Source organism: Parambassis ranga, chromosome 5, assembly GCF_900634625.1.
Source record: "Parambassis ranga chromosome 5, fParRan2.1, whole genome shotgun sequence".
Lineage (NCBI taxonomy): Eukaryota > Metazoa > Chordata > Actinopteri > Ambassidae > Parambassis > Parambassis ranga.
The window spans coordinates 20,265,729-20,293,338 of NC_041026.1; the positions used below are offsets into that span (position 1 = coordinate 20,265,729).

The following is a 27,610-nucleotide window of genomic DNA, read 5'->3' on the forward strand; positions in this document are numbered from 1 at the left end:
CACAGGACTGACAAGAGAGGACATGAAATGTTTGTTACTTTCACTTTTCCTCTTGACAATTAAGATCATATTACTTCAAAAATACAGAATGGAAGTAAAACTAAATTGTGGGAACAAATGGGTTTTTACAGTAAAGTACAATATCTTTTTTTCTAACCTCATGTATTGGCCTCTTTTTTAAATCAAAACAAATAAACCCTGGGATTTCCCCACCGTTATTGTGCTGCAGTGGCACTGACCAGTGAAGTGAAGTGAAGACACTGTGGTGAGAGCTGGTTTCATCAGAGACGGTTTCTTCTCTTTTACAGTGAATCCATTGATATAAAAGACAACTTATCATTCCAGTTCAGTGACAGGAACAAAGATACATACAGCTTTAGAACTACAGTGGGTTTCCCAAAATAATCAGCAAGAAAACATCAATGATTATCAATCGCAGATTCATTCATTGAATTTAAAGTGATACACTTGAAGTAAATCTACACACAAAACCATTTGAATGATAAACCACTGAGATAAAACAGCAGAACTTCTTTCATCACACACACAAACACCGACTACCCTGTTTACACTTGGTTTAAAAGCACATTTCAGGGACTGTAAGACAAGTGGACGACTAAGATTCATCTCTAGTTACATCAGCTGACTAGCTCCAGGTGATTTAAGTGGCCAGATCCCAACCTGGTTTGGTAGTTGTATTCATCACTGTCTGCTGAACCAAAGAGATTGGCATTAGAGTCTATATGAGACTCACACCAGTTTCCATGTACACACACCACACCTGAAAACGATTTAAACCAGGATAAGATTCAAAACCAGGATACTAGCACACTGGGACTGTAAATGCACTCATAGATGCAGTCCGGAAAAATTCCACATGAAAGCTCCTCCAGAAACTGCACTGCTGCTTCTGTGAGAAACAATAAACAAAACCATAAAAACACTCCGGCAGCTGACTGTGCAATCATTCTGTTGTACTACCATAGTCTATCACTATGGCAGCCTATTAAAAATACAATACCACTAAAGGCATTAATGAGGTTTGTATTGAACTGCTGTACTCAGGCACAGCACACACACCGATTAAAAATCCATACTTGTTCTTTCTGTGCATCTTATCTAAGCTAAGATTCACATTTCATTGACGGAAGTCCGTCCTTGAAAGAAGACCCAGTACATTGTCTATTGATGGCAGTTCAAATGATGTGATTGTCAGAGAGAGTGCATGTGAACTTTTCAGTTAAGCTCCAAACATGTTGCATTTTTGTCACAGAGTAGAGTGTCTGGCAGGATTCGGCTCCAGCGCTGCTGTAGAATTAACTGCTCCCAGACTACAGGACCAAAGAAATACAATAAACACCAGGCTGTGTGAGGTTCGACAAATGGGATTTATAGACCGAAAGCTGGTCACTTAACTGACCTTTCAATAATGTTGTTGTTGCACTGTAGTTCCCGCACCAGAATCTCCATTTCCTCCTTCAAATGGTGCATTCTACAACAAAACATGACGTGTGTGTCAAAGCAGTGAGAAAATTGTCTCCATTATACACATGTATATGTGTATACACACACACACACACACACACACACCTGGAGACCATCTGGTCCTTGTCCCTGGGTGTGCCTCCTGGCTTTTGTCCTGCTCTTTTTGACAGCAGAGTGAAAAGGATTCTGTCCATAGCCTGAAAGGATTTACAATTTACAGATCCAACAAAAGACAAAAACATCTAAATAGTGTAAAAACAAGTGTTGGCCTGCATGTTAATGAAGGTGGTATACAGGGCAAGGACAGCCCACACTTCACAGTTTTTAAGCCAGGCATGCCGAGTGGGATGCTGACCTTATTCTGGCGCTGCTCACACATCTGCAAGTCTGCCAACAAGCCTGTGGAGAAAGAGCTAAAGTCCTGAAGTCGTGTCTGCATCTCCAGGATACTGCTGCAAGTACAAGAACACACGTAAAAGCAGGAGAATATCAATAGGGCTGACAAACAACTTTCCTAATTTATTCAAAGAGAATTTCCTGGACTACTCTTTTATTTAGTAAAAACTACTATGTTTATTTTTTTTTACAATACCAATACAAAAAAGAATGAGGCATTAACCGAAGTATTGTTAAACAACAGTGAAGTGGGGATTAACAATACAATGCTGAATAGCAATGTCCTCCAGGCCTGTGTTAATCTTCTCTGTATAAGCTTTCATCATCTCTCTGAATGGATGTCAAATCAAACCAATCAGCAATTTTTTTTTCTTTTTATATGAGTGGATGTGATAACAGTGTTTACACAATTTCAAAATGCAACTTGAGAGCTTGCTCTGACCTGCTCCATGTCCTGGTTGAGGCCAAAAGCTCTTTGTATCTCTGCACACAGTCCTCTCTGAAGAGAGATTTCACTCGCTTAATGTGGGTCGACAGGTGGATTCTGGCAAAGAGAGATTGACAAACAGATTACTGGAGAGCTCAGATACTCTACAGGCTGGAACACCGGCTGTGTGGTCATGCAAGTGCACAATCAAAGATGCATACTCACTTCTCAAACTTGTGTATTTGCTCATCATTGTACAGCAGTTCTGTGGTTAAAATATAGGTAAATAATCCAATACTTTAATAAAAAAATGAAAGTATAGATAATTGAAGAAGCATGCATACTGCCAGTCAGTCTGTCTTTACGATAATGCTGATGAATTGCCATTATCTTCTGCAGCAGCATCTCCATTTTCTGACAGCTGTGGGAGACAAAGAGGCCAAAGTTTAAATGCCAAACCCCACTGCTCATCCTGATTCTTTAATCCCTGCTCTCCCAGAGTACCTCTTGTCATTAGCCAACACGTCTGCTAGCTTGGCCTGGTCTATCTGCAGGTGGTCCAGTCGGTTCTGAAACTCCTGGATACCAGCAGTATATATAGGCAGGTGTTCATGGATCTGTAGACAAGGTTGTCATTTATAATATGTTATTAATCCTCTAATGCTGCTTCCTGGTGATACTCACCAACTTCAACTTTTGACTGTTATCAGCTGAGCCTTGATTGTCTGGAGTATGAGGGCCTCTAAGAATCATCGCAGATATGAAAGAGGAAAGAGGAAAAGTTAGGTTACAAGTCAGTTTATTATCGATGTTCACACACGTCAACACATGTGGCAAACTCAACCTCACGAGACAAGTACAGTAAACCTGATTTCTCTTGTAGTAAATCTAAGACAGAAGACGTAAGAGGCTTTATAGTCATTGCATGACTGTTGCCTCCAGTAATGGGTTTGCAACTCACAGTGTGTGAATCCTGTGTTCTTCTGTGAGGCAGGACTGCAACCTAATGGTGATCTTTGCTATACTGTGCATAGCGTCCCCACACTCACTGCGCATCTTCATCCTGACAAACCATGTAAGAGATGGAAGAGAGAGAGTACGGTAGGTGTTGCACTACACAATCTTACGATCACAAATAATTTCTGTTTTATGTGTGTGCCTCACATGTAGCTGTAGTATCCTTGCAGAAGCAACTCTTTATGCAAGTGCAGCAACTTTACTATCCTCAGATACTGGTGGACCACTCCTACAATAACCTGGATGGGTCAACAAATGTGAGGTTTGAAGCTTATAGTACATAAAATGAATCTTTGGCCTGGGTAGAATAGGAAATCAGCAGAGTAGCAGTACCTTGGAGAAATTGTAGTCTGCCACGATGTCAAACCTGGGTGGAATAACAGGTGACTCTGCTACAAAGAAATAATCCAGACACCACATATATGGAAAAGCTGTAGATGCATTGTTTGAGGTTTATGTCACAGAAATCATAGCAAAGATTGTCTTACGTTCTCTGAATGGCAGGCCAGCGCTTGCTTCATGTATGCTGCTGAGCAGGATGAGGGGCTGACAGGGCGATGTACATGGAAGGTTAACCACCTTCATGCTGCCCTCCAGGGGGAGGTCATGACCCAGGTACATCAGGCATTGATGCTGTATCCCTATACCCGTCTGAGAAACCACCTCCTCAAAGAAGACTGAGACTCTAGTGAAAGGGTGGAGCAGCATTTGTAGCATTTAGACAGGCTCTCAGTTTTCAAGATTACATTTTCTGAAACTGTTGCATCTAAGTACATGAACAGGAGAGGCCACAATCACGATACTAGCAGTCTACGAAACCACAACCACTATAGATTTCAGTCAAAATATATACCCTGCCATTATTTAACTGCAAAATGGCAAATGTAACATACACAGCCATTCTTACACACTCAAACCAAGATGTGCTGCAGGGATTCAATTAACTAAAAAGAAAAGGGTTTTAATATAATTTAGGATCACTTTTCTAGTATTACTGCTCATTATCTGACAGCTGTTGCATATTTTTGTCAATGACTAATGCAAACTTTCATAGAAATGCCATCATCCCACTACTGTTTCTAAATTTTTGCCATGCTTACGTGTTATAATGATGTATGTAGATACTGTGAGCTACAGCCTGTTGCAGAGAGAAGAGGTGAACTGCCTGCCGTTGCAATATATCTGTGGTGGCTGTGAAGAACTGGTCAAAGCCCCAACACCTCTCCTGGCCAGCCTCCAATATACCTGCCAGTACTGGAACCAGCAGCGCCTTCAGACCCCTACATTCAGAGAGGCATAGACAGAGAGAGAAATATGTGGAGAGAAGAAAAATTTAGCATCACATGGTCCAGATGGATTTTTTTTAAAAAGTTTTGCATTACATGACATACTGTGAGAGTTGGCAGCTGTTAGGTAGGTGGTAGCTCCACTCTATAGGTCCTCCCTCCACTCGTTGTAATCCAGCTATTGCACCCATAGGCTTCTCTGTGGTTATTTTAAACCTACACAACAGAAGACACAGGTCAGATGTATGGATTGTGTTCTAAAGAAACAAAACTCAGTATAGCCAACAGCATGCAATATGAAGGAGACTCTAGCAGGAAAACCTAAAAAAGCATCCAATACATGTTTTTGATCAATAAAGGAAATCCCTGATAGTAAGGACAAACTACACATAAGACTACTAGCTCTGGAAAGTCCCAGGCTTGTGTCCAGGAACAGTTATAAAAACAGAGACATTTCCTCAACCAAGACAAGGACTCATTATTTGTTTTGGTACATACCCTTCTTAAAACAACAATGGGAATAAAAAAGGTGGTAAAAGCTAGATTTATTGTTTTTTCATGAACAAAGGCAATACTAACAAGTTGGTTCGTGTGCAATCATATAGGGCAAACAACACACATTACCCACCAGTCCTATATGGTTATTTATTTTCTTTTTTTAACACCTGACTTACATGGTGGGCTTGTTCCTGCGAGGTCCTTCATATGGTGTGAAAGGAAGACTCCCAGTTGCAGCATGATACAGGGTGACACCAATACTCCACAGGTCAACACTGACTCCATAGGTTTTCTGCTGAGGCTTACGCAATACAGCGCGCTCATACATGTCTGGGTGCTAAACACACACACACACACACATGGAAGGAAGAGAACATAAGCAGGTCTTCAAAAAGTATTTAGGACCTATAAGCCACCATTCATATATCCATGCACCACATCAGCCAAGATTTTATTGTACTGTTAATCATTCTGTTCATGCATTATTTCCATGTTTATAGCTCTTATACTGAATGCATTTCTCTTTTGACCACTAGGGGGCCACCATGTACTGTCATCACCTCAACTCGTGTCATCTGCATTCGCCTCTAAACCTCACCTGTTGTTTGTTTTAAGACCTTTGCTATATTATTACACTATTATTTGACGGTCCTAAAAAGCATTAGTTTTTTGTAATTTGCAGCCTTTACAAAGACACTCCATTCCACCCATGCCCAAGTCACTTTTGACCATATACACTCATATAGCATAAACGCAGGATTACTAGGCTCCTTGTAGGACTGTGATCTTACCAGATACTCCTCTGTTCCATAAATGGACACAAACTTCTCATCATCTTCCAGTTTTCTTGCTGCTCCAAAATCAGTCAGCTTGTAAACAGACTTTCCGTCCTCCCCAACCTGCCGCATGATGTTTCCTGGCTTAATGTCCCGGTGCACCACATCATTTTCTCGCAGGTGATTCATACCCTGCACTAAACAGAACAGCAAATGGCATATTTCAGAAACAAACATATGTTTGTATATATATACATACGTATATATATATGTTTGTATATATATACACACATATATACGTATATATATATATATATATATATACCCATAGCTATGGGTCAATACACAAACACCTACCTATACACTGCAGTACAGTGAGGAACTCTGTTTCAGGCAGACCAAAGGCATTTTCTGGCTCCTCTAGCAAGCTGAGTAGACTTCCTCCTGAACAATACTCCATCACCAGCACCTTCTGCTTAGAAGGAAGCTTGGAGGAGAGAGAAGCAGAAATGAGCTGCACTTGTTTTCTACAATATAAACATCAACTATGTAAAAGCAAGGAGGCATTACTGCATTTACATGGATCAGGCATAACATTATGACCAGTGACAGGTGAAGTGAATAATACTGACTGTCTCTTCATCATGGCACCTGTTAGTGAGTGGGATACATGAAGCAGCAAGTGAAAAGTTTGTCCTCAAAGTTGATGTGTTAGAAGCATTAAAAATGGGCAAGCATAAGGATTTGAGTAAATTTGACAACGACCAAACTGTGATGGCTAGACGACTGGGTCAAAGCATCTCCAAAACTGCAGCTCTTGTCAGGTGTTCCTGGTCTGCAGTGGTCAGTATCTATCAAACGTGATCCAAGGAAGGAGCAGTGGTGAACCAGGGACAGGGTCATGGGCAGCCAAGGCTCACTGATGTGCATAGGGAGCAGAGGCTGGTCTGTGTGGTCTGATTCAACAGGTGAGCTACTGTTACTCAAATTGCTGAAGAAGTTACTGCTGGTTCTGACAGAAAGGTGTCAGAATACACAGTGCATCACAGTTTGATATGCACAGGGCTGCATAGCCGCAGACCAGTCAGGGTGCCCCTGCTGACTCCTGTCCACCACTGGAGGATCTGCTGCTAACATCTTTGTGCCAGATACCACAGGACACCTTCAGGGGTTCCATTTCTCAATAGGTCAGAGCTGTTTTGGTAGCAAAAGTGGAGCCAACACAATATTGGGCAGGTGGTCATAATGTTAGGTCTGATTGGTATAATGCCATCTTTCTCCAAGACAGCAGGTTCACATTAATAAAATTTTGTTCTACTTCAGCAGATTTTGTGTAGAAATCCTAGTTTATTATGGCTTCAAATTATACTTCATAAAGATGTCATGATAATTATTTCTTTCACAGCTATATGGAGGCCTTACCTCCTCCACAGTGAACAGCCTGACAATGTTGCTGTGGTTAAGCTTCCTCAGCATCTCAAACTCTCTCATCTGGACTTCATAGGGGCGGTTGTAGCTCACCATGTTAAACACCTTTACAGCCACAGGCTCGCCCGACCTCTGCTGACACAAACACAGTGTTTACATCTGCATACAGGACATGAAAAGATCACAGAAGTACGTCAGCAACAGCCCACATCACTGAAACCACAACATTATGTGTCTTATCACACATCCTGGTGTCGCCCTGCAGCCAGAGAGATGGCTGAAACATGTCGGAGGATGGCAGCAGTGATGTGGGTGAGAACATCCTCTTTGTTGCTACCTTATTGCGTGCCTTGTAGACACTGGCTGTAGCCCCTTGGCCCAGGACATCTTGTAGCGACCACAGGTAGTTAGGCGTGCTGGCTGTCACCACCACTGACATCCTGGGAGAAGGAGTTGGGGAAGGTAGTTATGCAAATTCATCAGATTACTCTAAAACAAGTAGTGACATGCTAACTCCCGTTAGGACAAGTGTAATAAACTAAATGAAAGCATTATGCTCGGGTGTTATTTTCTTCTTGCTGTAAACTAGCTATATCACACAGTACATTACAGTACATATTACAACTGTTGACTCTTCCTCTGAACAAAAACATGACTTATTAGCGACAGTTAACAGTTAGCAACAAAGTTAGCAAGTTATGTAGGTCGTGTTAGCTTACCTGCAGTTAGCGGAGCTTTAACTTGACGCCAAGTTAAGCTAAATGTTAGACCTCTGTCTGTCCTAAGACGATAGTTTATCCCGTCAAAACAAACATAGGTCTTGTCGGTAACAACCGTACTGCTCAGTAACTTACGGTAAGTCTACAAGAAACACGCCTACGTGTAAAACTACTTCTTCCGTAGAGATGCACATACCTGAGTAATGTCTGCCGTCAGAGCAGGTAAGGTGGCGGACAGGACTTGTTGCTGTTGGAGATGTCAGTATTATTTTCCTTCTTTCTAACGTGGCTGCGGACAGGTCAGGGTTTTCCTGAAAGGTAGCAGCTGGTATCATTGCTCCTCCGCGGGGAGACATTCAGGAAGTGTGTGGGTTTGACACGGGGGGCGGACCGTGCTCTGCATAGCATGGCGGAAACACAGTTTCATTACGTGAGTGCGAGAGCAGCAAAGTCCAGGGAAGGCCCCGAGGGGGGCTCCCGGTGGAGCCACATGTGGGACACCACCTGGTTAAAGGAGACCTACTGCAGGATTCCCATCCTGCTATTCACATCTACGCTGCAAAGCACAAAAGGGGAGAAGAACACCATTTTTATGTCACATTGAGAGACATATTATTAAATAGGCCTCCCTGCTTCAGTATGTTTAAGTGACTGTCATACAGGTCACTTTTAGATTAAAGATCATCACAACACAAAGGTCTGCTGATGTCTCCACAATATTAACCATGTTGAAAGTGAGCACAGGATGTAGACCTAACCTAACAAGACTGCTGGAACATTTTATAAAATAACCAGGGTCCTCATTCATGAAGATGGAAAGTGGAGAATGTCTGAAACTCGTGACTGAGTAAAACTGAATTTCCAGAAATGTCAGTTGCGTCTCCATTGTGTCATGTGATTGCAAGACAGAAACAGAACTTCAGACTCATCAGAACACAGCTCTACAGTCTTACCAGAGGTTATAGACACCACAAAGACCGGGGATCATATAGAAAAATGGAGGGACCCTGTATGACTGAAGCTGTGTGTGGTGGCTCCCACTGTCCCACTGTTGTGTATATTTCCCAACTACTTCAAAAGATTCTGCGTTGGCTTCTGGTTGTTGTTGTATCTTGAAGAACCAGCTAATCAAAACTACATGTCATTCATTTGACTGATAGTATTTTGATATCCAAGACTAGGAAAAAACAATCTGTGTAGGCAGCTATAATTCCCTGAGGCTACTTCTCAAGGAAACTACGTAACGTCCCTTTAAATTCACCCTAACTTTAACCCTTTCCTGCCTCTTCAGATTAACAAGCTATCCAGTGGTTAATTGTATCAGTTTTGTTAATTAAAACTCTTCAATCCAAACCCATATCCCTGTGCCGTTTTCTTAATATGCTTCATATTCATAAATTAATGGATAACTTTGTAACGAAGTTCCAGGTCAACAATATTTATAGCAAGCAATGTTTATTTAAAAAACAGATCTACTACATGAACTACACATAGAATTATATAAGGCCTATTTGATTAAACTACTATTGCTATTACTGTACAATATTGTACCAAAAAAAGAGTGTACCTCTGTAATGTACAACATTGTATATACAAAGTACATCTGAACACAGGATTCTCCAATAATACAGAGACAACTATAAATAGATTTGACATTACAGTCGTTCTTTTTTTTTAGTTCTGCTGTTTTGACACAAAAATGCATATTTAACAATATTCAACACATCATCCCCACACACATTAGTCCACATGCAAGCCAAGTGCATGATGATTGATTTGAGATCGAAGAAAGTCCCAGCTCCCCCTTGACAGCACAACTGGGACATAACACACCAACCACCCACACGTGCATGTCTGTGTGTCTGTGCTGATGAGAAAAATGTTTCTGAACCACACACACACACACAGCCCCTCCAGTTGTCAAGATGAGGTAAGAGCAACACAAATACACCAGGTAATACACAAACAGGATACAGAGGATTTTAAACATAACAGTTACAGTTCATTACCTGGAAGAGAGCACACTGGAATGCAGTATGTGCTGGATTTTTTTTTACAGAAGGGTGACATGATAGGACTCCTGGGTAAAGTAAGTTCACCTCTTTTTAAAGAAATCTGACAAAAAAAAAGGCTTAATTCAGTTAACCCTGAATGGCATCTGTCCACCTCCTAACTCAGTGTTTGCAGAATTATTCACATATCCATCACCAGATCTAATTTAGCAAAGATACAGATTGTATTAGACAGAAGAAGTTTTGGGTTGTTTCCTAATCTTTCTACTCAAAACTGGCTTGTAGCTGGTGTTGTTACAGCAGAAGCAGAAGATGATGTTTTCAGGTATCCCTGCAGGCTTTTCATCTGCTCAGATGTACACAGTGCATGTTTTAATTCAGCACAGAGGCTGCATGTACTGCAGAACTCAGGGTTCGTCTGTGTCTCCAAACTGCTGCTGCTGGGTGGTATTTGTTTACGATGCCTGGGTTGGGTGAGGTGTTTGCAAACTACATGCATGCACATGCACACAATCCTCAAAACTCTCCGTTATGACAGAGTCTTAGCATTAACTGGAAAAAACAAAAAAAACAAAAAATCTCCTTAAGAACAGAACAGATGAGGTGGTTGGTTGTGCTTTTTATCTCAACACACTCAGGAGGATCCTCAGCTCCATGCTTCCAGTTATCATCATGATTATTAAATATACATACACACTATTAGAATATTCACCCTTTTTTTCACTGTTAAGTCCGATGTATGTAGTTGAAAGGAACAAGATGTGATTTTTTTGTTTGAGTAGCTGGTTCTACTGCGGCTGCTGTCTATGGCCCAGCATGCAAGGAAAACCTGAAAAGGCGTTTAGCTGCCACAAAACACAACCACGCACACATTTGGAGGAAAAAAAAAATATATGTGCATGTGTGAGTGTACAGTCCAAAATGACATATAAAATGCTGGGTTTCAGTGGTCGCCTACATACATTAACAGAGCTGCAGGAGACAAGCAGCACAATGCCACAAATGACCAGCTTTCATAGTTTTGTTATTGCTTTATACTGAATGTACTCATGGCTGTGTTAGGTATGCGTTATGCTCCTTTTGTAATAATAGTACTAAACAGCAATTAAAAAAAATAAATCACAAACATATCAAACACCGGAGGAGATAAAGTAAAGCTCTTAATCACATGACTTACACTGATATTTGGCCCAGTTTTCATTAGTCTAACTTTAAACTCCAGTATTCCACTTCTGAAGCAGCAAGTCAGTGTGTTTCATTTCTACACAGAGTGAGAGTTTAACATTTCACAGTCTATTCTCAGAAATCAAACACTCGGTCTGCTAGTCATGGGGTCATTTAAAAAACAAAAAAAAACAAACTGTCATGTCTACTGTACAAAATCAAACAGTGCTTTTTTGTTCATCACTTAGATCTGTTGTGTAAAGGCAAGTAACACTCCTGCACACACACTCAAACACAATTTCATACATCACAAACTAGTGTATGCAAGTCTCAGGTGCTGTGTGTCCTGTTCCCTTGTCAAAGATTTTAAAATCCAGGCAGCGACCTGTGGAATCTCTGAGAAAAAAAAAATCTTTGCACAGGGTCTTTGCTGACCTGTAGTAAAGCAGAGCTGCCAGGAGAGGGCACAAAACATCTCTTGACACTGAGGAGAACACTCGAAGAACTTGACACTAAAAGGATCTGAATGCTACACAAGAGTAGTGGGTTAGGGGTCTTTTGGGAAACAAACTGAGTGCTTATGGCACCTGGTAGAAGAGTTGTAAGAATCGCTGTTGTGGTTCAGACTGACGTGACCTAAGCTGGGCAGGATTTATCGTTAGACTGGGGTGGAGGTGGGGGAGGAGGGGTGTGAGGGAGAGAGTGTGTGTGGCCTGCAGATGGAGTTGGTGGTGTTGGAGGAACAGTGGATGTTGGAGAGCCCATAGCTGGACTGCCACTGCCTCCTCCACCCTTTGGGAACACCACAGGCTTGGGTTTTGTTGCTGGGGGGCGCAGCTCTCTAAAAGAAGGTACAGATGAGGAGAGAGAGGAGGAGGACAACGAGGGGGATGTGGCAGAGGGAAGAGGGCTCCGTGGCTGGCTTTTAGCGGGCCGGAAAGAGGAGGGCACATCGCTAGCTGAGGAGGCGCTGCGCTGAAGCGGATGGGTATGTGAGGAGACCCCTTCGCTGTCCCGCAGACGGGAATGGAGCGGACTAGAGGGCTCAGAAGCCCCTCCTCCTCCACCTCCCACACCTTTCAGTTGTTCCAGTGTGTCAAGGACCACGTCAGGGGTGTGTGTATGTTTCGGGGTGCCCTGCCTCTCTAACTTACTGAGCTCACTCATGGCAGAGCTCATGGTTGTCTCGATGTCCTGCAAAAGAGGAAGCAGACATAATGTAAACACACAGACATAAAGCCGCAGCCAAGGAGGAAGTGAAAGGAGAGCAGTACCTGTGAGCTGTGCTCCACCTGCGCTATCACCTCAGGGTCAAGCGGTCTGTGGTTACTGAAGCTCTTGGAGCGCCCTGCTGTAGTTGTCTTTCGCAACTGTGGACTTTCCACCTAAATGTACAGAAAGGTCACAGCTAAAGGGTTTTCACATTCCACGGTCTATTTATTATTTCAACCAGTGGAAGTCTTACCTTGGTCTTGAGAGAGGAGTGGCGAGTGACTGAGTTGAGGATGCTGTGAGCACTAACTGGTCGTTTGTCTCCCGTTTCTTTTACCAGAGCTCCTCCAACAGGAAGAGAGGCTGTTCTCACCCCACCTCCACTGGTCCCTGGACTTGTGTTGTCGCTCTCTGAGCGGAAAGATCTTCGGATGCTACCGGACTCAGGGCGTTTCCTCATCCTGAATGAGACAAATGTTTTACTTAGATGTTCCTATTAATAATACTACATTCTTCTGTTTCCTTACAATGGTTTAGCCTGCTGAATCTAACCAAAAAACATTGACATGCAATGAGACGCACTTGTTCAGGTTGGCCAGATAAATATCAGCCACATGAGCTCCAGTAGGAGAGGCCGCGCTGCCTCTGGTGGAAACCCTCTCCTCCAGCAGGTCCCTGCTGTCAACATCAGGCTTTGGGCTTCCCCGTCCCACATCAGACCTGAAACAATCCATTGAGAAGCCACATTTACAATCACAGCTGCTGTAGTGGCCCTGTACTGCTGTACAAATGTGCTTTTTCATTTTTCAAAACTAAGCGCCTCTTTATTTTAACCATGAGAAAACCAGCTACAAGGTAAATTGATGATGAGGGCTATAATAACATAGTCCTCACACCCTAGTGAATCCCTGACGCCGTTATATAGCATTGTACTTGGACATTTGTTTGTAACCACTTGACTCACATACAGATAGGTGTAAAACTTTTTACAGATATTTAAATGAGCCACTCTGCCTGCCAAATACATCAGAAGAAGTTGAGAGGGAAATGGACCTGATAAGATGTGTACGGTAGTTTGTATCAGCTTCCGTAGCTATTTCCAATGTACTACTTTCTGTTTACTTTAGGTTAGACAGATCAGCAAGTGTGTTTGACATCATCCCATTTATGTTTTTTATAGAGGACCTTTTTGTTCTGTGAGTAAAACATTAACATATCAACAGTCATAACTGACAAAAACCTGTGAAAGTCCCAGGCTGACCTCCCTGATGCTGTAATGACCAAAAACTAGAACACATCTTACATGTCTTGGACCACAATGTACTGGTGTGGCACAAGTCCATCCATGCCGTTGTGCCGTCCCTCCCACCAATCATCAGAGGCTCGCTGGTAGAGAAGCAGTGAGGCACCTTTTTTGAATGACAACTCCCGGCTGGTTCGGCCGGTGTAGTCGAACCGAGCGATGGCTTCTATAGGGTCAGACTCTGAAACAGCCAAGGAACCTGAGAATCAGAGGAGGGCAAAAGAAGCCAGGAAGTGACAAAGCAGCGAGGGACAGCCAGAAAAGAAGAGGTGGTAGAGAAGGGGAGCCTGATTAGTGCATAGCAGGTTAGTGCTGGTGCATTTGATGACTGAGCAAGGGTTAAAAAACAGCAGTAACAAAACAGCATAATTAACAGGTTACTGGGAGCAGGATGTGAGCTCAAATAAAAGGTTAGAGCCACAGTAACTGGTGAAAAGCAGGATGGGATCCCATAAAATAGAGGAAACTGACTTCACAAAGCAGTGCATGTAGTAGCATGTGTGTGTTGTTACACACCATCTTCGCTGTTGTGGCTGACGGAGATGGTGTCAGGTGCTGGTTCTTCCACAAGAGGAGGCTCACAATGCGGACTGTCACTGCAGGAGAGCAAAGCGGGGAGAAGAGGTCAGAGAGCGCAAAAGAGTTTAACTGACATGTGTTAACGACTCAGAGCTCACATGCTTCTACTGACTTTAAAAACTTACACCACTTTACTGCTTAGTGCTGAAATCCTAACTATCTTGCAAACGTGTGCATTACATGAAGCTGCAAAGACCTACAGCTTATCTTAGGTGCATCCAGGCCAAGGTCTACACCTTCTCAGAAAACTCAGGCAGTTACCAAATAAAAAACCCCTGTAGAAACATGTGTAAGACTGACACATCTAAAAGTCTGCCTTCTGTCTACCTTTCGATTCTTTATTTACTCCCAAATGCAGAGAATCCCCTTTCCATTGTTATGTATATATGATAGAATTCTTTTAAATCAGACCAGTGTTTTTTGTGTTTTACCTTGACTTGACATGTTTCGACTACTTCCTGCAGTCTTCCTCAGAAGTCACATGATGTTATGTGACGTGTCTGCCAGCTGATCTTATGCAGGTTGTGGCGCCATTCTCCCACTACTCCAGGTAGTGGGGGAACAGCGCCACCTGTAGTCCGGCTTCCTCAGCGCTGTGTCCCAGGTGTGGGACAGCAGTCTGGTCTCCTCAGGACAGTGTTCCAGGTGTGGGACAGTGTAAAAGTTCCATGAACCGGGACGAGGGAACTTTTACACTGTGGCGCCACATGGCGCCACAACCTGCATAAGATCAGCTGGCAGACACGTCACGTAACATCATGTGACTTCTGAGGAAGACTGCAGGAAGTAGTCGAAACATGTCAAGTCAAGGTAAAACACAAAAAACACTGGTCTGATTTAAAAGAATTCTATCATAGTTCATAAATAGGTGAAGACCAAATGAACTTTGTCGAAACATTGTTATGTATAGTTTAGGCCTAAAATGTCAATGTATCGTATTGCAGACACTGTCTGCTAGACTGCAACTACATTACTGCATGAAAGCTGCTCTTCCAGCCAGACTTACCATCTATACAACTGGCTGGTCATTATAGTAAAACTGAGAGTTTGCCATTGTGTGACTGTGTGCATGCTGCGCTCTCCCAGACTGCTGTGGTCAGGCAGTACTTTAATCTCTCATACATGTGGTAGACAAGCTCGTCTTTGTGGACCCCACTGAGTTCACTGAGCTTCCACACCACCCCAAAATCATCCATCTGCCACCCCACCTTCTCCTGCTTGTCACCCTGTCTTCCATAGTGCTTACCAGAAGTCATCTCCTGCTCCAGGGATGGTGTAGATGGGACCTTGCAGGTCCTGAAGCCCAGGAAAGATGGTGTCATGGTGAATGATGATAGTTTTGATGAGCTCGTTGACATGGGCCTGGCAGGAGACCTGGTCGTGGCCTTCAGGGACAGACATTAGGGTGGGGCCAAAGCAGATGGCAAGGTTGTAGGGGTCCATCATGTTTTCCTCACTATACTGAGACAGGCTGGGCAGAAGGAACAACAGAGTCATTTAAAGAGTGTATCTCATCCCTTTGTCTGAAAAAAATAATATACAAAACCAAGACGTGAGCTGGGAATATATGCAGTCTCTTTGCAAGGCCTGTGGTGATAGAGAGACTGATGATGTGTGTATGTGTGTGTGTGTTTGGAGTGTGAGATAGAAGCAGGAACAATGAGGTTGCTGTAAGTCAGTCAAGAAAAAGAAGGAGCTTCAGTCTCTACATGAGCTGTCTGAGGCCACTTTGGTTTACCCAGGAGTCTCAAATGTCTCACTGCAGTTTCTCTTTCACTTCCTTTTGTCACATCAGTCTACTGAAAAGTATTGTCATGGTTGGCAGAATGGAATGTGTGTCTTTGTGTAAAAATGTTTTTTTATGTACATGCAGAAATTTTCTTTGGCTCTCCATCAGCTAGTGCACAAATATGAGCCCCGTTTGTGGAGCTGGTCCTTGAGAGCTGATGAGATGCTATTAGGCCCACTGAGAAATCTGTGTGCAGTATTGGACTGTAAAAATAAACTTGTCTTAGAGGGGGAAATGAAAGATTTCACAAGGCGGTCAGCGTCCAGTTTTTGTAGTATGAATGGCTAGTTATATTATTTGCACTTTGAACTGTCATTGACTGCTCACAACGGATAACGGATGTTTAGAGTTGGTGTGAGAGGGCCAAACAATATCTGATGTTTATGTAACAAGTGTGTGTAATGGGATAAGTGGATAAGAAAAAAATAGATGTTTTCAAGGGAGCTGACATTTTATCACTCTGGCCCCCTTAATGTATTTGTAAGCATGTTTTGTGCAGATTTTGAGCTCTTGCCACAATCATTTATTTGATTAAGGGTGCTATCTTACTGTGTCCCATATGAGCATTTAATAAATTGGTTCAGATGTAGCTGTCTATTCTCATAATTGTATTCTCATAACATCAGATTATTTCACATTCTGACTGGAGAGACTGGTGTAGGCTGGATGCTGGGACATTTTACTGTTCTTTGAGGAGGATTATCAGAAAACAAACCTGAAGATGCACTGTCCCCAAAACTGTCAATATGACTTCATTTAATATTAACACAAGCCTCTCACTGTGACACAGTGGATGTTTTTTAGAACATTGGTTTTGATATTTAAACACCTTCATTTATGTACCTTTGTTTAGTAGCTTGACTTTCACCCATATGCTACATGGAAAATGTAGTGATATTTGTAGCTTCTGTGCCATATAGCTTTCATCTTGCAATTAATGGAATTATTAGTTTAAAATATATTTGACTACCCACCTTACTTTGAGAGCAGCTTCTTTTCCCTCTTGTTTAAACTCCTACATTTCTCAAGGGACCACCGTGTTAAAAGCTTTTCCTTAAGTAAACTGACTTACATCTTCTTAAAACAGCAACACTACTGAGAAAAGTAGTCACACTACTAATGCCGCTGTATGTAGCCCAATACAGCCAGAGTGCAATAGCCAAACATTTGTTCTGTTACTCACTGGTTGAGGAAGGCAAACAGGTATCTCATGATGATGAGGGTTTTACTTGGCAGGGACTGCAGAACCTTCTTAATGTGGACTGCCCGCTCCTGGAGGCTCTCCATTGCTGGAAAAATAACAAAGCCAGAACACCCAAGAGATTACTCACACAGTCCAGCTCATAAACACACAAACAGACAAAAGGAAGCAACACGTACAGACACAGGATATGAGGTCATGGAAGACTTCTTTGGGGAAGAGGGCATGATCAAGTCCTCTAAAGTACAGCTTTAGTACACCAGCAATAGAGTCCATGTCATGGTCATTCTGGTCCCCTGCCAGTGGGTCCTCACCTGTGGCCGGATGAGAAGAGGCAGAGGAAGGAGAAAAGATAATAATACACCAGATAAACACATTAATTTCTAAAATGCTCATTTCCTGCTGGATTATATTCTTACCTCTCTCAAAGGCATTCTTGATGTCATTGACTTCTACTTGAGAGCCTGACACTCTGAATATGCCCTCATGCTGCAGACCTACACAGTCATAAACACACAGGCATTTATTACTGTGGAAATGTTCAAATTTTGTCAAAACTCTTATTCGATCAAACCAATCACATTTGACATGATAATGTAACCAAGCATCACTCAAGGCTGATCCTAAACATCTCACTTCACTGGAGTATTTTCTCACCATGGCGGCTGATGAAGCGGATGCAGCTCTCGACCATGAGAGGAATGGTTTCACCTGAGTCCTGAAACAGGGGGAGGAAAAGCTCCTGTTAGAGAGAGAGACATGACAGGAGAGCACACTTCTCCCATCTCACATGTCTGCACATGCATCGTTGCACATATTTAGGAAGCATGGGGAAGAGACAGCGGGAGCAGCACCCAGCTGTTGCTAGGAGACAGCACCTTCTCCCTTTCCCTTTGTTTGTTTCCAGAAATATCTGCTAGATGAGGTGAGGTCATGGAATATGTGTTTAACAACATTTGCACCCACTGCTGAGTAGATAAACATATGGTTTTGTGTTAACATTAACAATCTGATATTGATTGTCAAGAATTGAAGATATTTTTATGGAAAAAACACAAGCCACTCCACAAGGGGGAGCTACAACTCCCCAGTGGAGCATGTGCTTTATGATCACCAAATACTGATTTGACTGTAGAAACTGTAGAAATAAGATGCATATATTTGTCTTTAATATTAGAGACATTAGTCTAATGTAATAAAACCAAAGTGTGGTCAGCATTTAGGTGCTAGTACATCCTGTGGGTGGAGAGTATTGTGAGAAAACATGTGGCTCGAGTTAAAAACAAAGCTGCAGAGGCTCAGAATGAGAAGTGAGCAGCCACTCAGAAACAAACACATAGATAATTACCTGCTTCCTTACTGCCGAGTTTCTCCGTCCACTATGCAGATAGAGAGAAAGAGAGAGAAAGATTGGCACTCTGTCATTAAGTTTCCAGTGAAAGTCTATTTATACTCACAACTCTGGTAATGCTGTATTTGTATACACAGACACATATGCACATGTGTTGAGAAAATCTATAAACAGTCAGGAGGAAAATAATACCCCTGACTGCCAAGGAATTGAGCTTTAATGCTGCCGTGGTATATGCAAGAGTGTGTGTGTATATGTGTGTGTGTGAGCATGTTTCCTTCATTCACCACACCTACCTGGCAAGGCAACAGTCAGTCTTCTGACCTAAAGGAGGGAGAAACAGGAAGAGGGGGAGGAGGGAGTGAGAGCATGTGGGGTTATGATAGAAAAGAGACACAGAGATAGGCAGTTAGAGCAGAAACAGGACACATGAGGAAACCTCTTCAGATGGAACAGAAACCAGGAAACAAGGAATAAGAGGTTTTCCTGTTGTGGAAACACCGACACACACGACCCAGAGGAACACCCTCTAACACAAACAGCTGCATCCACATATGGTCACCGTCACTGTGACCTACCCCTCCACTCACGCACACGCAGCTTGTGATTATTAGATAGATTAAACTCGTTCTGTTTTCCCGCTGGGTCGCTGATGTGTACCACTGCACTGCTCATCTCTCTGATTTGCTCTCTGTTTAGCCCCCAGGCACCAGACCTCTCTTGATTCCATCTCCGACCTTCTGCAGGGGGGCTCCCAGTATACACACTCACGCAGATGGAAAACAAGGACAACATCTAAAAAGTATGAAGGACACTGTGGCAGTCCCACTCACTCTCTCCCAGGGTCTTCTCGATGAGGTCATGCTTGGCCTCCAGCTTGGTGATCAGGTTCCTGCCTTCCAGAAACTCCTTCAGCTTCTACAGTGTACACACACATACACACGCAAGTCAGAATGTGTGTGACAGCCACAAAGCATGCAGCTTTGTCAGCTGGATTCTGATAAATTGTTATGACGCTAACTGGAACAGACCGTGAAGTAAAACTGCTCTGTCTCCTGCTGATTGGCCCGTCTCTTGGCCAGGCTGGGTTTGCTGAGATAGGATTCACTGAAAGTGGACTTGACCGACTCCATGCTGTTGCTGTGGTGGAAGCACTCAGAGACATCATAGTCCTCCACGGTCACCATATCTTGAATGGTTGACAGAGTGGCCTCCATGGTTTTCTTCACCTAAAAGACAAGGAGAAAAATGGAACAAGACTGTTGCATCGGATGGAAAATGTAGCAGATCAATAAATAATGAAATAAAAAACGATGCCTGACCTCTTCATTCTCAATCTTAAGTGTGGAGAGGCGGGACTGCAGCTGCTGACACCTCTGGAGCAGCTCGCTTTCTAGTGGCTGCTGTGCACACACCACTCCCATCTACAAAGACAAAACGTTAACATATTATAACACTTACATCTCTGGTACAAGCCAACACAAACACTAGGAAACTACCGTGTCTCCCATGTGGGACTGGAAGTCAAAGCGAGCCGGTGGACAGAAGACGTTGTTGTAGGTCTCCATCAGTTTCTGTTTGTCCCCGTTGGGCTCCAGACTCTCTGCTGCTCCATCCAGTGTCTCGAGACCGGTGTGTTTGGACGTCTCTACATTCTGCTCTGCAGATAAGTAGGTCCTCAGGGCGCGGTGCAGGCTGGCGTGGTAGCCCAGGTCACAGCACTGTCACACATGCAAATACATTTAAATATACAAACATTCACGTTATATAAAGTTAGCTTTGTCCCTATGTGTTTGCATGACAAAATGTCAGCATGTTTTAACATGTTGCTGCATTTTTAGTACATATACACAATATCATGACACATGCATCTTAGGATTTCTTAAATATCAAAGCTATTGACATGCAGGATAAATTCCTGAGCTCTGTTTTTTTTTAAACTTACACATTCACAACAGGAACCTGCCCAGAACAACCACAGCAGTCTGTGGCAAGAGGAGCTGCTGGAGGTTTTAACAGGGACATTTGGATCATAAAAACCTAAGCTTTTCCTGACCTTTAGGCCACATACGCACAAATACGTGCATGTGCAAGCATTGTTTTTGTCTCCAAGGACAACAACAAAATAACTGAGTGATATAACACAGTCCACTAACCAGCAGAGCTGTAGTAAAGCAGAGCACAGCCTATGCCTGTTATGTGGCTTAAACGGAGCAGGTCAGGTTGGAGTTGGAGTAGGTTTTATGGTTAATTTAGGAGGGGGGCACCTAAGTGACGAGTCTGTCATTTTAATCAGGATGGAACACCTGCTGTTGACATCAGTTCAGCAGGCTGTGAAGTTGTTATGAACTTAGAATGAACTGCTTCTCTGAATTTTAGATGTTTTTGCCACTGGCTGTCTGCGGCTGAAGCCATGGGAAGCCAGGGGACTTAGGAACAGAGGAGGACCAGTCTGCTGCCTTCATTAGGAGCACTGAAGCTAATGTGAAGAGACTGACCAAGGGGGCCTCCCATGCAGTGAAACTGGAAAACACACACATACAAAGGGCACATACAAATGTTAGCTGCTCCCATGGTGAGTTTATACTTACATCAATGATGTCTGAGAGGTCATGGATGTAGTATTTGAAGACACAGCTATTGGTGGCCTCGAGAGCTAGCAGGTACTCATTCCTGGCCTTGATGGCCTTCAGCTTGTTCTCCGTGTATTTAGCTTGTCTCTGATAAGAGAGAGCGAAAGAGAGGGGTTAAGAAGAAAAAGAAAAGTGCTGACATACACACCTCAGTATTGATTAGGGATAATAAGAAGTGGGGAGCCATGTTGCTGTGACAGGCCCCAGCTGCAGCAAACAAGGTTTGCAATGAACCAGTCCTCCCATAAATCTTTCATGAATGTTTGTGACAACAGGTGCAGCACTCTCAGACAGCCTTTTTTCCTGTACTCGTCAATTTCCCTTTCCCCACCAAACCTGCCCCACTCACCTTCTCCTTCATCTTCTCAATTTTTTTGACACTAGAGCGTCGGATGGGTTTCTCATCGCTCTTGATGCTGGTCAGAGTGTCGGGGGATCTTGGTGTCTGGCGGTCATCTTGTCGGCCAGAGCGTCCCATCTGCTTCTCCTCCTGTTTCTCCGCCTCCTTCAGCTTGGACTCAGCATTGATGCTGTCAGTGTTGTACATGTGGTATGTCTTCATCACCTGCAAACAAGGGTGGAGATTTGTAGACAAATATAAATGTGTGTTTCCTCATGTTTCTCTTCCTTCGGCTTTGGCTCAGGATCAAAAGTGGGATTATGTCAGTCAGTATTGAGGAGAGAGCTGAGCGCTGAAGCTCAATACACAAATACCACAATACACACACTGACGTTTTTTAACAACCAACATCTACTATACAACACTGTTGCACTTACAGATGGAGTATAGGTTTACTGTGAAACATAAAAACGAGTGTGTGTGTGTGTAGTGTAGTGTAGTGTCAGCCTTATTCTAGTGACCACCACTAGAGCTATCATTAAACTGCTCTCCTCAAACCGTCTGACAACACTGCAGACAGACACACTGGTCTGCCTATGAGCATGCCTGTGAGCGTCACTCAAACCAGATCCCTATTTCTATCCCTTACTACAGACTATAATTACAATGTAAGACTTGCTTTCATGGGCCTGGCTGCGCTGAAGCTATCTATACACGTACTTGCTGTAGTAGAAAACCCACAGACACAGGCAGTGAAACACTCTGATTGCCTCAGTCTTTTTGGCAGCACCATAGACATGTGCAACCAGACGCTGCGATGCCTGTAGCAGCGTACAGAGACCAAAACAACAGACAGCGAGATTTGTAGCAGGGTATCATTTGCTAATTATCTCTAAACACTCAAGAACTTAGGCTGATGTCATTGGTTTACAGACATCTGGCCATAAACTAAAGAAATCTGCCTATGGAAAACCTTTTGAAGGCTGTGACTGTTTCCCAATTTTGGTATTGTTACAAGACTCACAACATATATTGCTATAGGGAAGAGTTATCTTTCTTACCGTGTAAAGCTCATTGAGAACTTTCAACAGGTCCTCATGCAGCTGCACCCCGACCTCTTTGCTCTGAGGACAGAAAAGGACAGATCAATGTGAATGAGCAGCACACACTCTCGACATCAAAACTTCTATTTGTCCATCTTTATTTTACTTCCATTCAGCCATGTGATCAACCAAATGGGGCCGCTATAAATCAGGACTAGATTATCTGACCAGAAGTGGAGAAGCCTCTAATCCAGATAAATGAGCAAGGCAGTGATGGAATTGACAGATGTGGGGGAGCTACAGATAGTGATCTCTACATGATGGCAGAGACAGCAGAAATACAAAAGAGTCAAAGAAAAGAAGTCAAGATGACAGAGCTGCTGTAGATTAAAAAAAGAAAAGAGAAAGAGAGGGGGTGATGGAGAGTAATACAGGCACTGCCATTCACCACACATAACTGCCAGGAGCCATTAGTGACTGATGACCTAACAGCATCCCACAGATCAGTAGACTACACACACAAACACATTCATGGTTCTCCTCACTCTTTAGCATAAACATGTTGGGACTCTCCCAAACAAATCAAACCATTCAAGCTTTGTTTTACTATCAATGGAGAAAAAATGCATAAAACCAGTTCAAGGTCAGTTTTATTATTACAGCTGAACATCACAAATATACTGTAGGGGGCCCTACAAGTGGTACACCACACAACTCCTATTGTTATCCCTTGGATAAAGATACACAACTTTGGAAAAAAATGTTTTCAAATGTATGAAACAAATTCACACAAACATGACAAACTTGTAGACAATATTGCCTTAACACTGAAGGGCCACATGATCTTTAAACAGAAAAGACAGGAGTTAAATTAAAGCATTTACATATATAGAACAAGTTTAAATATACGTAGACAAAAGCATAGGACCAAGAACTGAACCCTGGCACCCCAGCTATTATTATGTGACCCTGTGCCTTCTTATGTTGTGGCCCTTCCTAGCAGTCTTTTAACTAGTACTAGTACAACCACCACAAGCACAATATGAGCCATAAATGGCAAACGGCTAAGGGACAGCTCAAGTGGTTAGGATTGTGTTTATCATGGCTGATTATGTGAGATAAAATATGCTGCTTTAACAGCAGACAAAACACACTTGTAATTCAATACACACTTCTGCAATGAGAGATAGAAACGTTCACTTTTGATTTACTCCATTTACATTCCAGTCTTCTGCAAGCATGCTTGAGAGAATGTTGTTCTTCAGTCAAACAGAGACATCTCTGACCATTAGGTAGAAAGAAGCACAACTGGAACAATGCTGCAACTTTGTCAGAGGTGCATTATCAACAATCCCTGTCACTGAAGTGAAAGAAGCCAGAGGAGCTCACAAAGAGGAGCTGGTCAGGGGGGAGAAAGGGGAGAACCTTGTTAAATGTTAAGAAAATGTTTAAAAGAATGTAATGTAATGTAAGCATCTAGTTGTCACTGGAATTCAGAAATAAGTCTGTATAGAGTGAATTGATCTACCTCTCATCGATGTAACATCACTACAATACATGTATAGTCACATGTATACACAAAATGCTAATTTTGAACGGCCTAAATTGAAAGCAGGCAGGTGAGAGGCAGCAGAGGACAAGAAAAAAACAAAAAACAAAAAAAAAACAGAACAGACCAAAAAAATGGATAAGGAATGCAGAATGAAAGCAAAAACACATTTCACCCGCGCATGTCGAGCATCTGTCTCTCTCCTGGAGGAGGGTACAGAAGGGTTGAAGGTGGGGGGAGGTGGGGGGAATCTGGGGTTTATACAGTATGTGAAAAAAGTCAAGGCCGTTTAGATGAAAGGTTAGTTAGGAAAAAAGACCAGATGAAGAGAAGACAAGGGAAGATAAAGTTTACATAGTGTGGGGAGAGGTGGACAGAACTATTAGAGAGAATTACAGCAAACACAAAGGTCAGGAACAGAAGGACGCATGCTGCAGACGACACACCATGGGAAGAGACCCAGAGAAGTACAGAAGATAAAAGAAGCTGCGCTGCCCTCACTCTTTAAAGTGCTGTGGGAGGCTCATATCAGGTGACAACATCCAGACCACAGCCAATCAAAAAGCAATCAGCCATGGCTGTGCCGTCCTATCTATCAACTGTGGATGTTGACCTTTGAACTCCTTATTTTTTCCTGTGGTCCTCTAGTGTGGCTCAACAAGACTGCATCAAAGCCTATGGGAACTAGCGCACCATGACACGTGAGGTACAGGCTGATTAGTTCTCCAAGCTCTAATAAAATCTTTCACACACACACACAAACACTGAATTATTCTGCACCTCTTGGATGGAAGTGATGACTTCTCAAATATGTGTGGGCTGTGTGTGTGTGTGTTATGGCCCCTGGCATTCATGCCACTGACTGGAAATGTTATAAATGGACTAATTATCCTCTTAATTAGCCAGCAGAGGATACTGTGTGTGTGTGTGCGTGTGCAGCCTGTTTATGACCCAGACATGATGGAAGCAACCTTCATTTGCAAAACGCAATGAAAAAGACTACATTTGGAAGGCAATGTCCATCCATGATCTAACTAAGTGTAAGAAAAATAATGGGAAAGTGTGTTTTTTATTGTTGTGGTATATGAAACAGGCAGCAAAATGTGGGTGGAGGTTTGTTTGTGTGTGTGTGTGTTCTCAGTGCCAATGATCAGAGTGTAAGCGTAGTTCAAAGACAACATATCAGGTTGGAAATCAGCAGCCTCTGCCATAACATTCCACACACAGACGGCTTCACTTTGCCGTCATACACGCAGTTATCTTTCTATACTTGTGGGGACGTTCTACTGACTACATTCTTTTCCTGCACCCATACTAATCCCTCCACACTTTTACCTATGCTAACAATTTGATCTGAAGCTAAATGTAATTTTAAACAGAGACAACTGCATTTGAAGTTCCAACAATCAGCCAAAGTTGTTTCCCCTTGCAGAAATTCTCACACTCACACACAGCTGAACAAAAAAAACACTAAACAGGTCACATTAAATGCATAATGTGCAGAAGATCACAGCGAAACCCAGGCAGTATACACTCTCCTGGTTTGACTTGCTGTCAGTTAATAAATCACAACAGATGCTGGAGAAACAGATGGAAACTGATTTAACATATCTGCTGCAGCTGCTGAATACTCCTGCTTATTGTTTGAAGCTGAGAAGAAGGAGAATGAGGAGGACTCCCTTCAAGCTCCACCCTTTACAGGGTATATAACCCATACACTGCACATGGAAATGTCTGGTGTCTGTGTGTTTACCTTCTTGAAGAGGCGTCCTGAGTCTTCGCTGATCTGTGCAAACCGGGGAATGATGTTGTTGAGGTAGAGGTCGGACAGAGTGGCGCGGTCCCGGCTCTCCCTCTTTACCTGAAGTAGCAACAGGTTCCAGCAGTTCACTGGAGATAAAATACTCTGCTCCTTCCTACACAGAAAGAGAGAGAGAGACAGAGACAGAAATTTTAAAATGTATTCAAGGCCCCCAAGCATATTTTTAGATAAATGACGTTAAGTCATTTAACATTAGGTCTCTTTCATCTTCTAAATCCACCTTTTCATCCTTGACAGATGCTTACACACACACAGGACAGCTACTAAAATGTGAAGAAAAGAATACGTTCAGATTAATCAAGAGTTTTTAAAAAAGAATGGACTCAGCATTAAGATGACAGACAGACCAAAAACAGCCCCCCTGCCTCTTTACACACACCCACACAATGGCTCAGTAAGCCAGCCCAAACACAGGATTCAGCCAGGGTACAAAACCCAGCGGGAAGAAGTAAGACTCCCCAACAAGCCCAGCTGTCATTGTAAGAAACAGGAGACATGAGAAAAGATGTTAAAAAACAGAAAAGAAATTCAGCTATTTGAGGCGCCTGATAATTTCCGTCACAGCGTAATAATTCAAAACTGTTGCAGTCTTTGTTTTAAGTACCCATAAAGCTATTACACAAATGCAATGCTTTAAATTCCCTGCTTACAGGACAACACAATCGCTTGCATGTGCATGCAGTATATAAGTGTGTGTACAGCATGAGTTATGGATGATCCACGGATGATCTAGTGGGTAAAATGGATTATAAATGAGTGTAAGTGGATGAAAGAAGGCCTTTGTGTTGTCAAGAGCAGCTTTAACAGGATAGAGAGTGCAAAGAGCTTCAAGGCATTTACACACACACACACACACACACACACACACACACACACAGATGGAGGTCAGGGAAAGTAGAGCAGTGACCCAAGCATACACAATGTCAGACAGACAGACAGAGAAAGTGTTTGATTTGACTGAGGGTATACAGTGGGGGTGGCCTCCATGGGGAGGGGAGTGTGTGAGCGTGATGGGGGGGGATCAGATGAGATAAATCAATGACAGTGATGTGATAACCTGGTACTGGATGTATCCAGTCAGATGGTCAAATGACTAACTAAGTGAGCATCAAAGTGACAAAACTGAACAAAAAATGCTGTAAAATTATAAAAACTGAACACAAAAAGTCTCCGTGTATTAGTAGGCTAAAGTCACAGATCACGTGGCCACAAATTGTGTATGTTGACCACATTCTCTTCCAACTTCTCTCTGCTGTCAGCTGCTTTTCCGTTGTGTCTGTCTTCACTGGTTGCACAACATAAAAAAAAAAGAAAAAAAGGGGCTACAGTTCCTCTCAAGAAGCCAGCCTCTCTGCCTCTACGAGACATGTCACTCTCTGACAAAGAACGAAGTCCCTGCAACACTGGGTGAAGCATCACCTCGTTCTTTTTGACCCTCAGCTACCACGAGGTAAATACTGAAATGTCACGTAGTCCTTAAAGGTCATATGGTTGAAATGCTGTTCCATAATATAACACAGATTTCTGTGAGGAATTATTTTCCTCAAGTCATCATAGCACTGTGTGTTGAACTGATGTTT

The 27,610-nt window shown here is 42.8% G+C and overlaps 2 protein-coding genes across 7 annotated transcripts in view; both read right to left on the bottom strand.

Moving 5' to 3' along the window:
- Positions 1 to 266: 266 nt before the first annotated feature.
- ikbke (inhibitor of nuclear factor kappa B kinase subunit epsilon) lies at positions 267 to 8,419 on the bottom strand. Of its 3 annotated transcripts, none has more exons than XM_028404938.1 (21): positions 8,229 to 8,419; positions 7,651 to 7,753; positions 7,308 to 7,445; positions 6,243 to 6,372; positions 5,901 to 6,082; positions 5,286 to 5,446; positions 4,717 to 4,827; positions 4,426 to 4,605; positions 3,814 to 4,010; positions 3,659 to 3,717; positions 3,473 to 3,564; positions 3,270 to 3,371; positions 2,993 to 3,050; positions 2,813 to 2,925; positions 2,653 to 2,729; positions 2,534 to 2,573; positions 2,324 to 2,425; positions 1,841 to 1,934; positions 1,591 to 1,682; positions 1,421 to 1,492; positions 267 to 1,331 (listed from the first exon to the last, which is right to left on the bottom strand). In XM_028404938.1, exons 2-21 carry the CDS (start codon positions 7,750 to 7,752, stop codon positions 1,268 to 1,270), a joined length of 2,166 nt encoding a protein of 721 aa, XP_028260739.1. In that variant the 5' UTR covers position 7,753; positions 8,229 to 8,419; the 3' UTR covers positions 267 to 1,267. The 3 variants fall into 3 exon arrangements, with proteins under 3 accessions (XP_028260739.1, XP_028260737.1, XP_028260738.1); XM_028404936.1 differs by having other exon boundaries at positions 1,841 to 1,937; XM_028404937.1 differs by lacking the exon at positions 8,229 to 8,419 and adding an exon at positions 8,033 to 8,167 and having other exon boundaries at positions 1,841 to 1,937.
- Positions 8,420 to 9,470: 1,051 nt separating this feature from the next.
- Positions 9,471 to 27,610, bottom strand: part of srgap2 (SLIT-ROBO Rho GTPase activating protein 2) — a 46,291-nt gene continuing 28,151 nt past the window's right edge. For 3 of the 4 annotated variants that reach the window (XM_028404930.1, XM_028404933.1, XM_028404932.1), the window contains exons 3-23: positions 25,962 to 26,124; positions 22,678 to 22,740; positions 21,626 to 21,841; positions 21,235 to 21,363; positions 20,143 to 20,364; positions 19,966 to 20,067; positions 19,675 to 19,872; positions 19,477 to 19,561; positions 18,940 to 18,967; positions 18,641 to 18,671; positions 17,950 to 18,010; positions 17,712 to 17,789; positions 17,472 to 17,606; positions 17,275 to 17,380; positions 15,549 to 15,773; positions 14,240 to 14,319; positions 13,724 to 13,922; positions 13,003 to 13,140; positions 12,674 to 12,881; positions 12,483 to 12,593; positions 9,471 to 12,402 (exon numbers count right to left, since the gene is read on the bottom strand). In XM_028404930.1, the coding sequence (XP_028260731.1) occupies positions 11,845 to 12,402; positions 12,483 to 12,593; positions 12,674 to 12,881; positions 13,003 to 13,140; positions 13,724 to 13,922; positions 14,240 to 14,319; positions 15,549 to 15,773; positions 17,275 to 17,380; positions 17,472 to 17,606; positions 17,712 to 17,789; positions 17,950 to 18,010; positions 18,641 to 18,671; positions 18,940 to 18,967; positions 19,477 to 19,561; positions 19,675 to 19,872; positions 19,966 to 20,067; positions 20,143 to 20,364; positions 21,235 to 21,363; positions 21,626 to 21,841; positions 22,678 to 22,740; positions 25,962 to 26,124 (3,136 nt within the window). In that variant the 3' untranslated portion in view covers positions 9,471 to 11,844. The remainder of the gene's footprint in view (positions 12,403 to 12,482; positions 12,594 to 12,673; positions 12,882 to 13,002; positions 13,141 to 13,723; positions 13,923 to 14,239; positions 14,320 to 15,548; positions 15,774 to 17,274; positions 17,381 to 17,471; positions 17,607 to 17,711; positions 17,790 to 17,949; positions 18,011 to 18,640; positions 18,672 to 18,939; positions 18,968 to 19,476; positions 19,562 to 19,674; positions 19,873 to 19,965; positions 20,068 to 20,142; positions 20,365 to 21,234; positions 21,364 to 21,625; positions 21,842 to 22,677; positions 22,741 to 25,961; positions 26,125 to 27,610) is intronic. The other variant, XM_028404931.1, reaches the window with a different exon arrangement.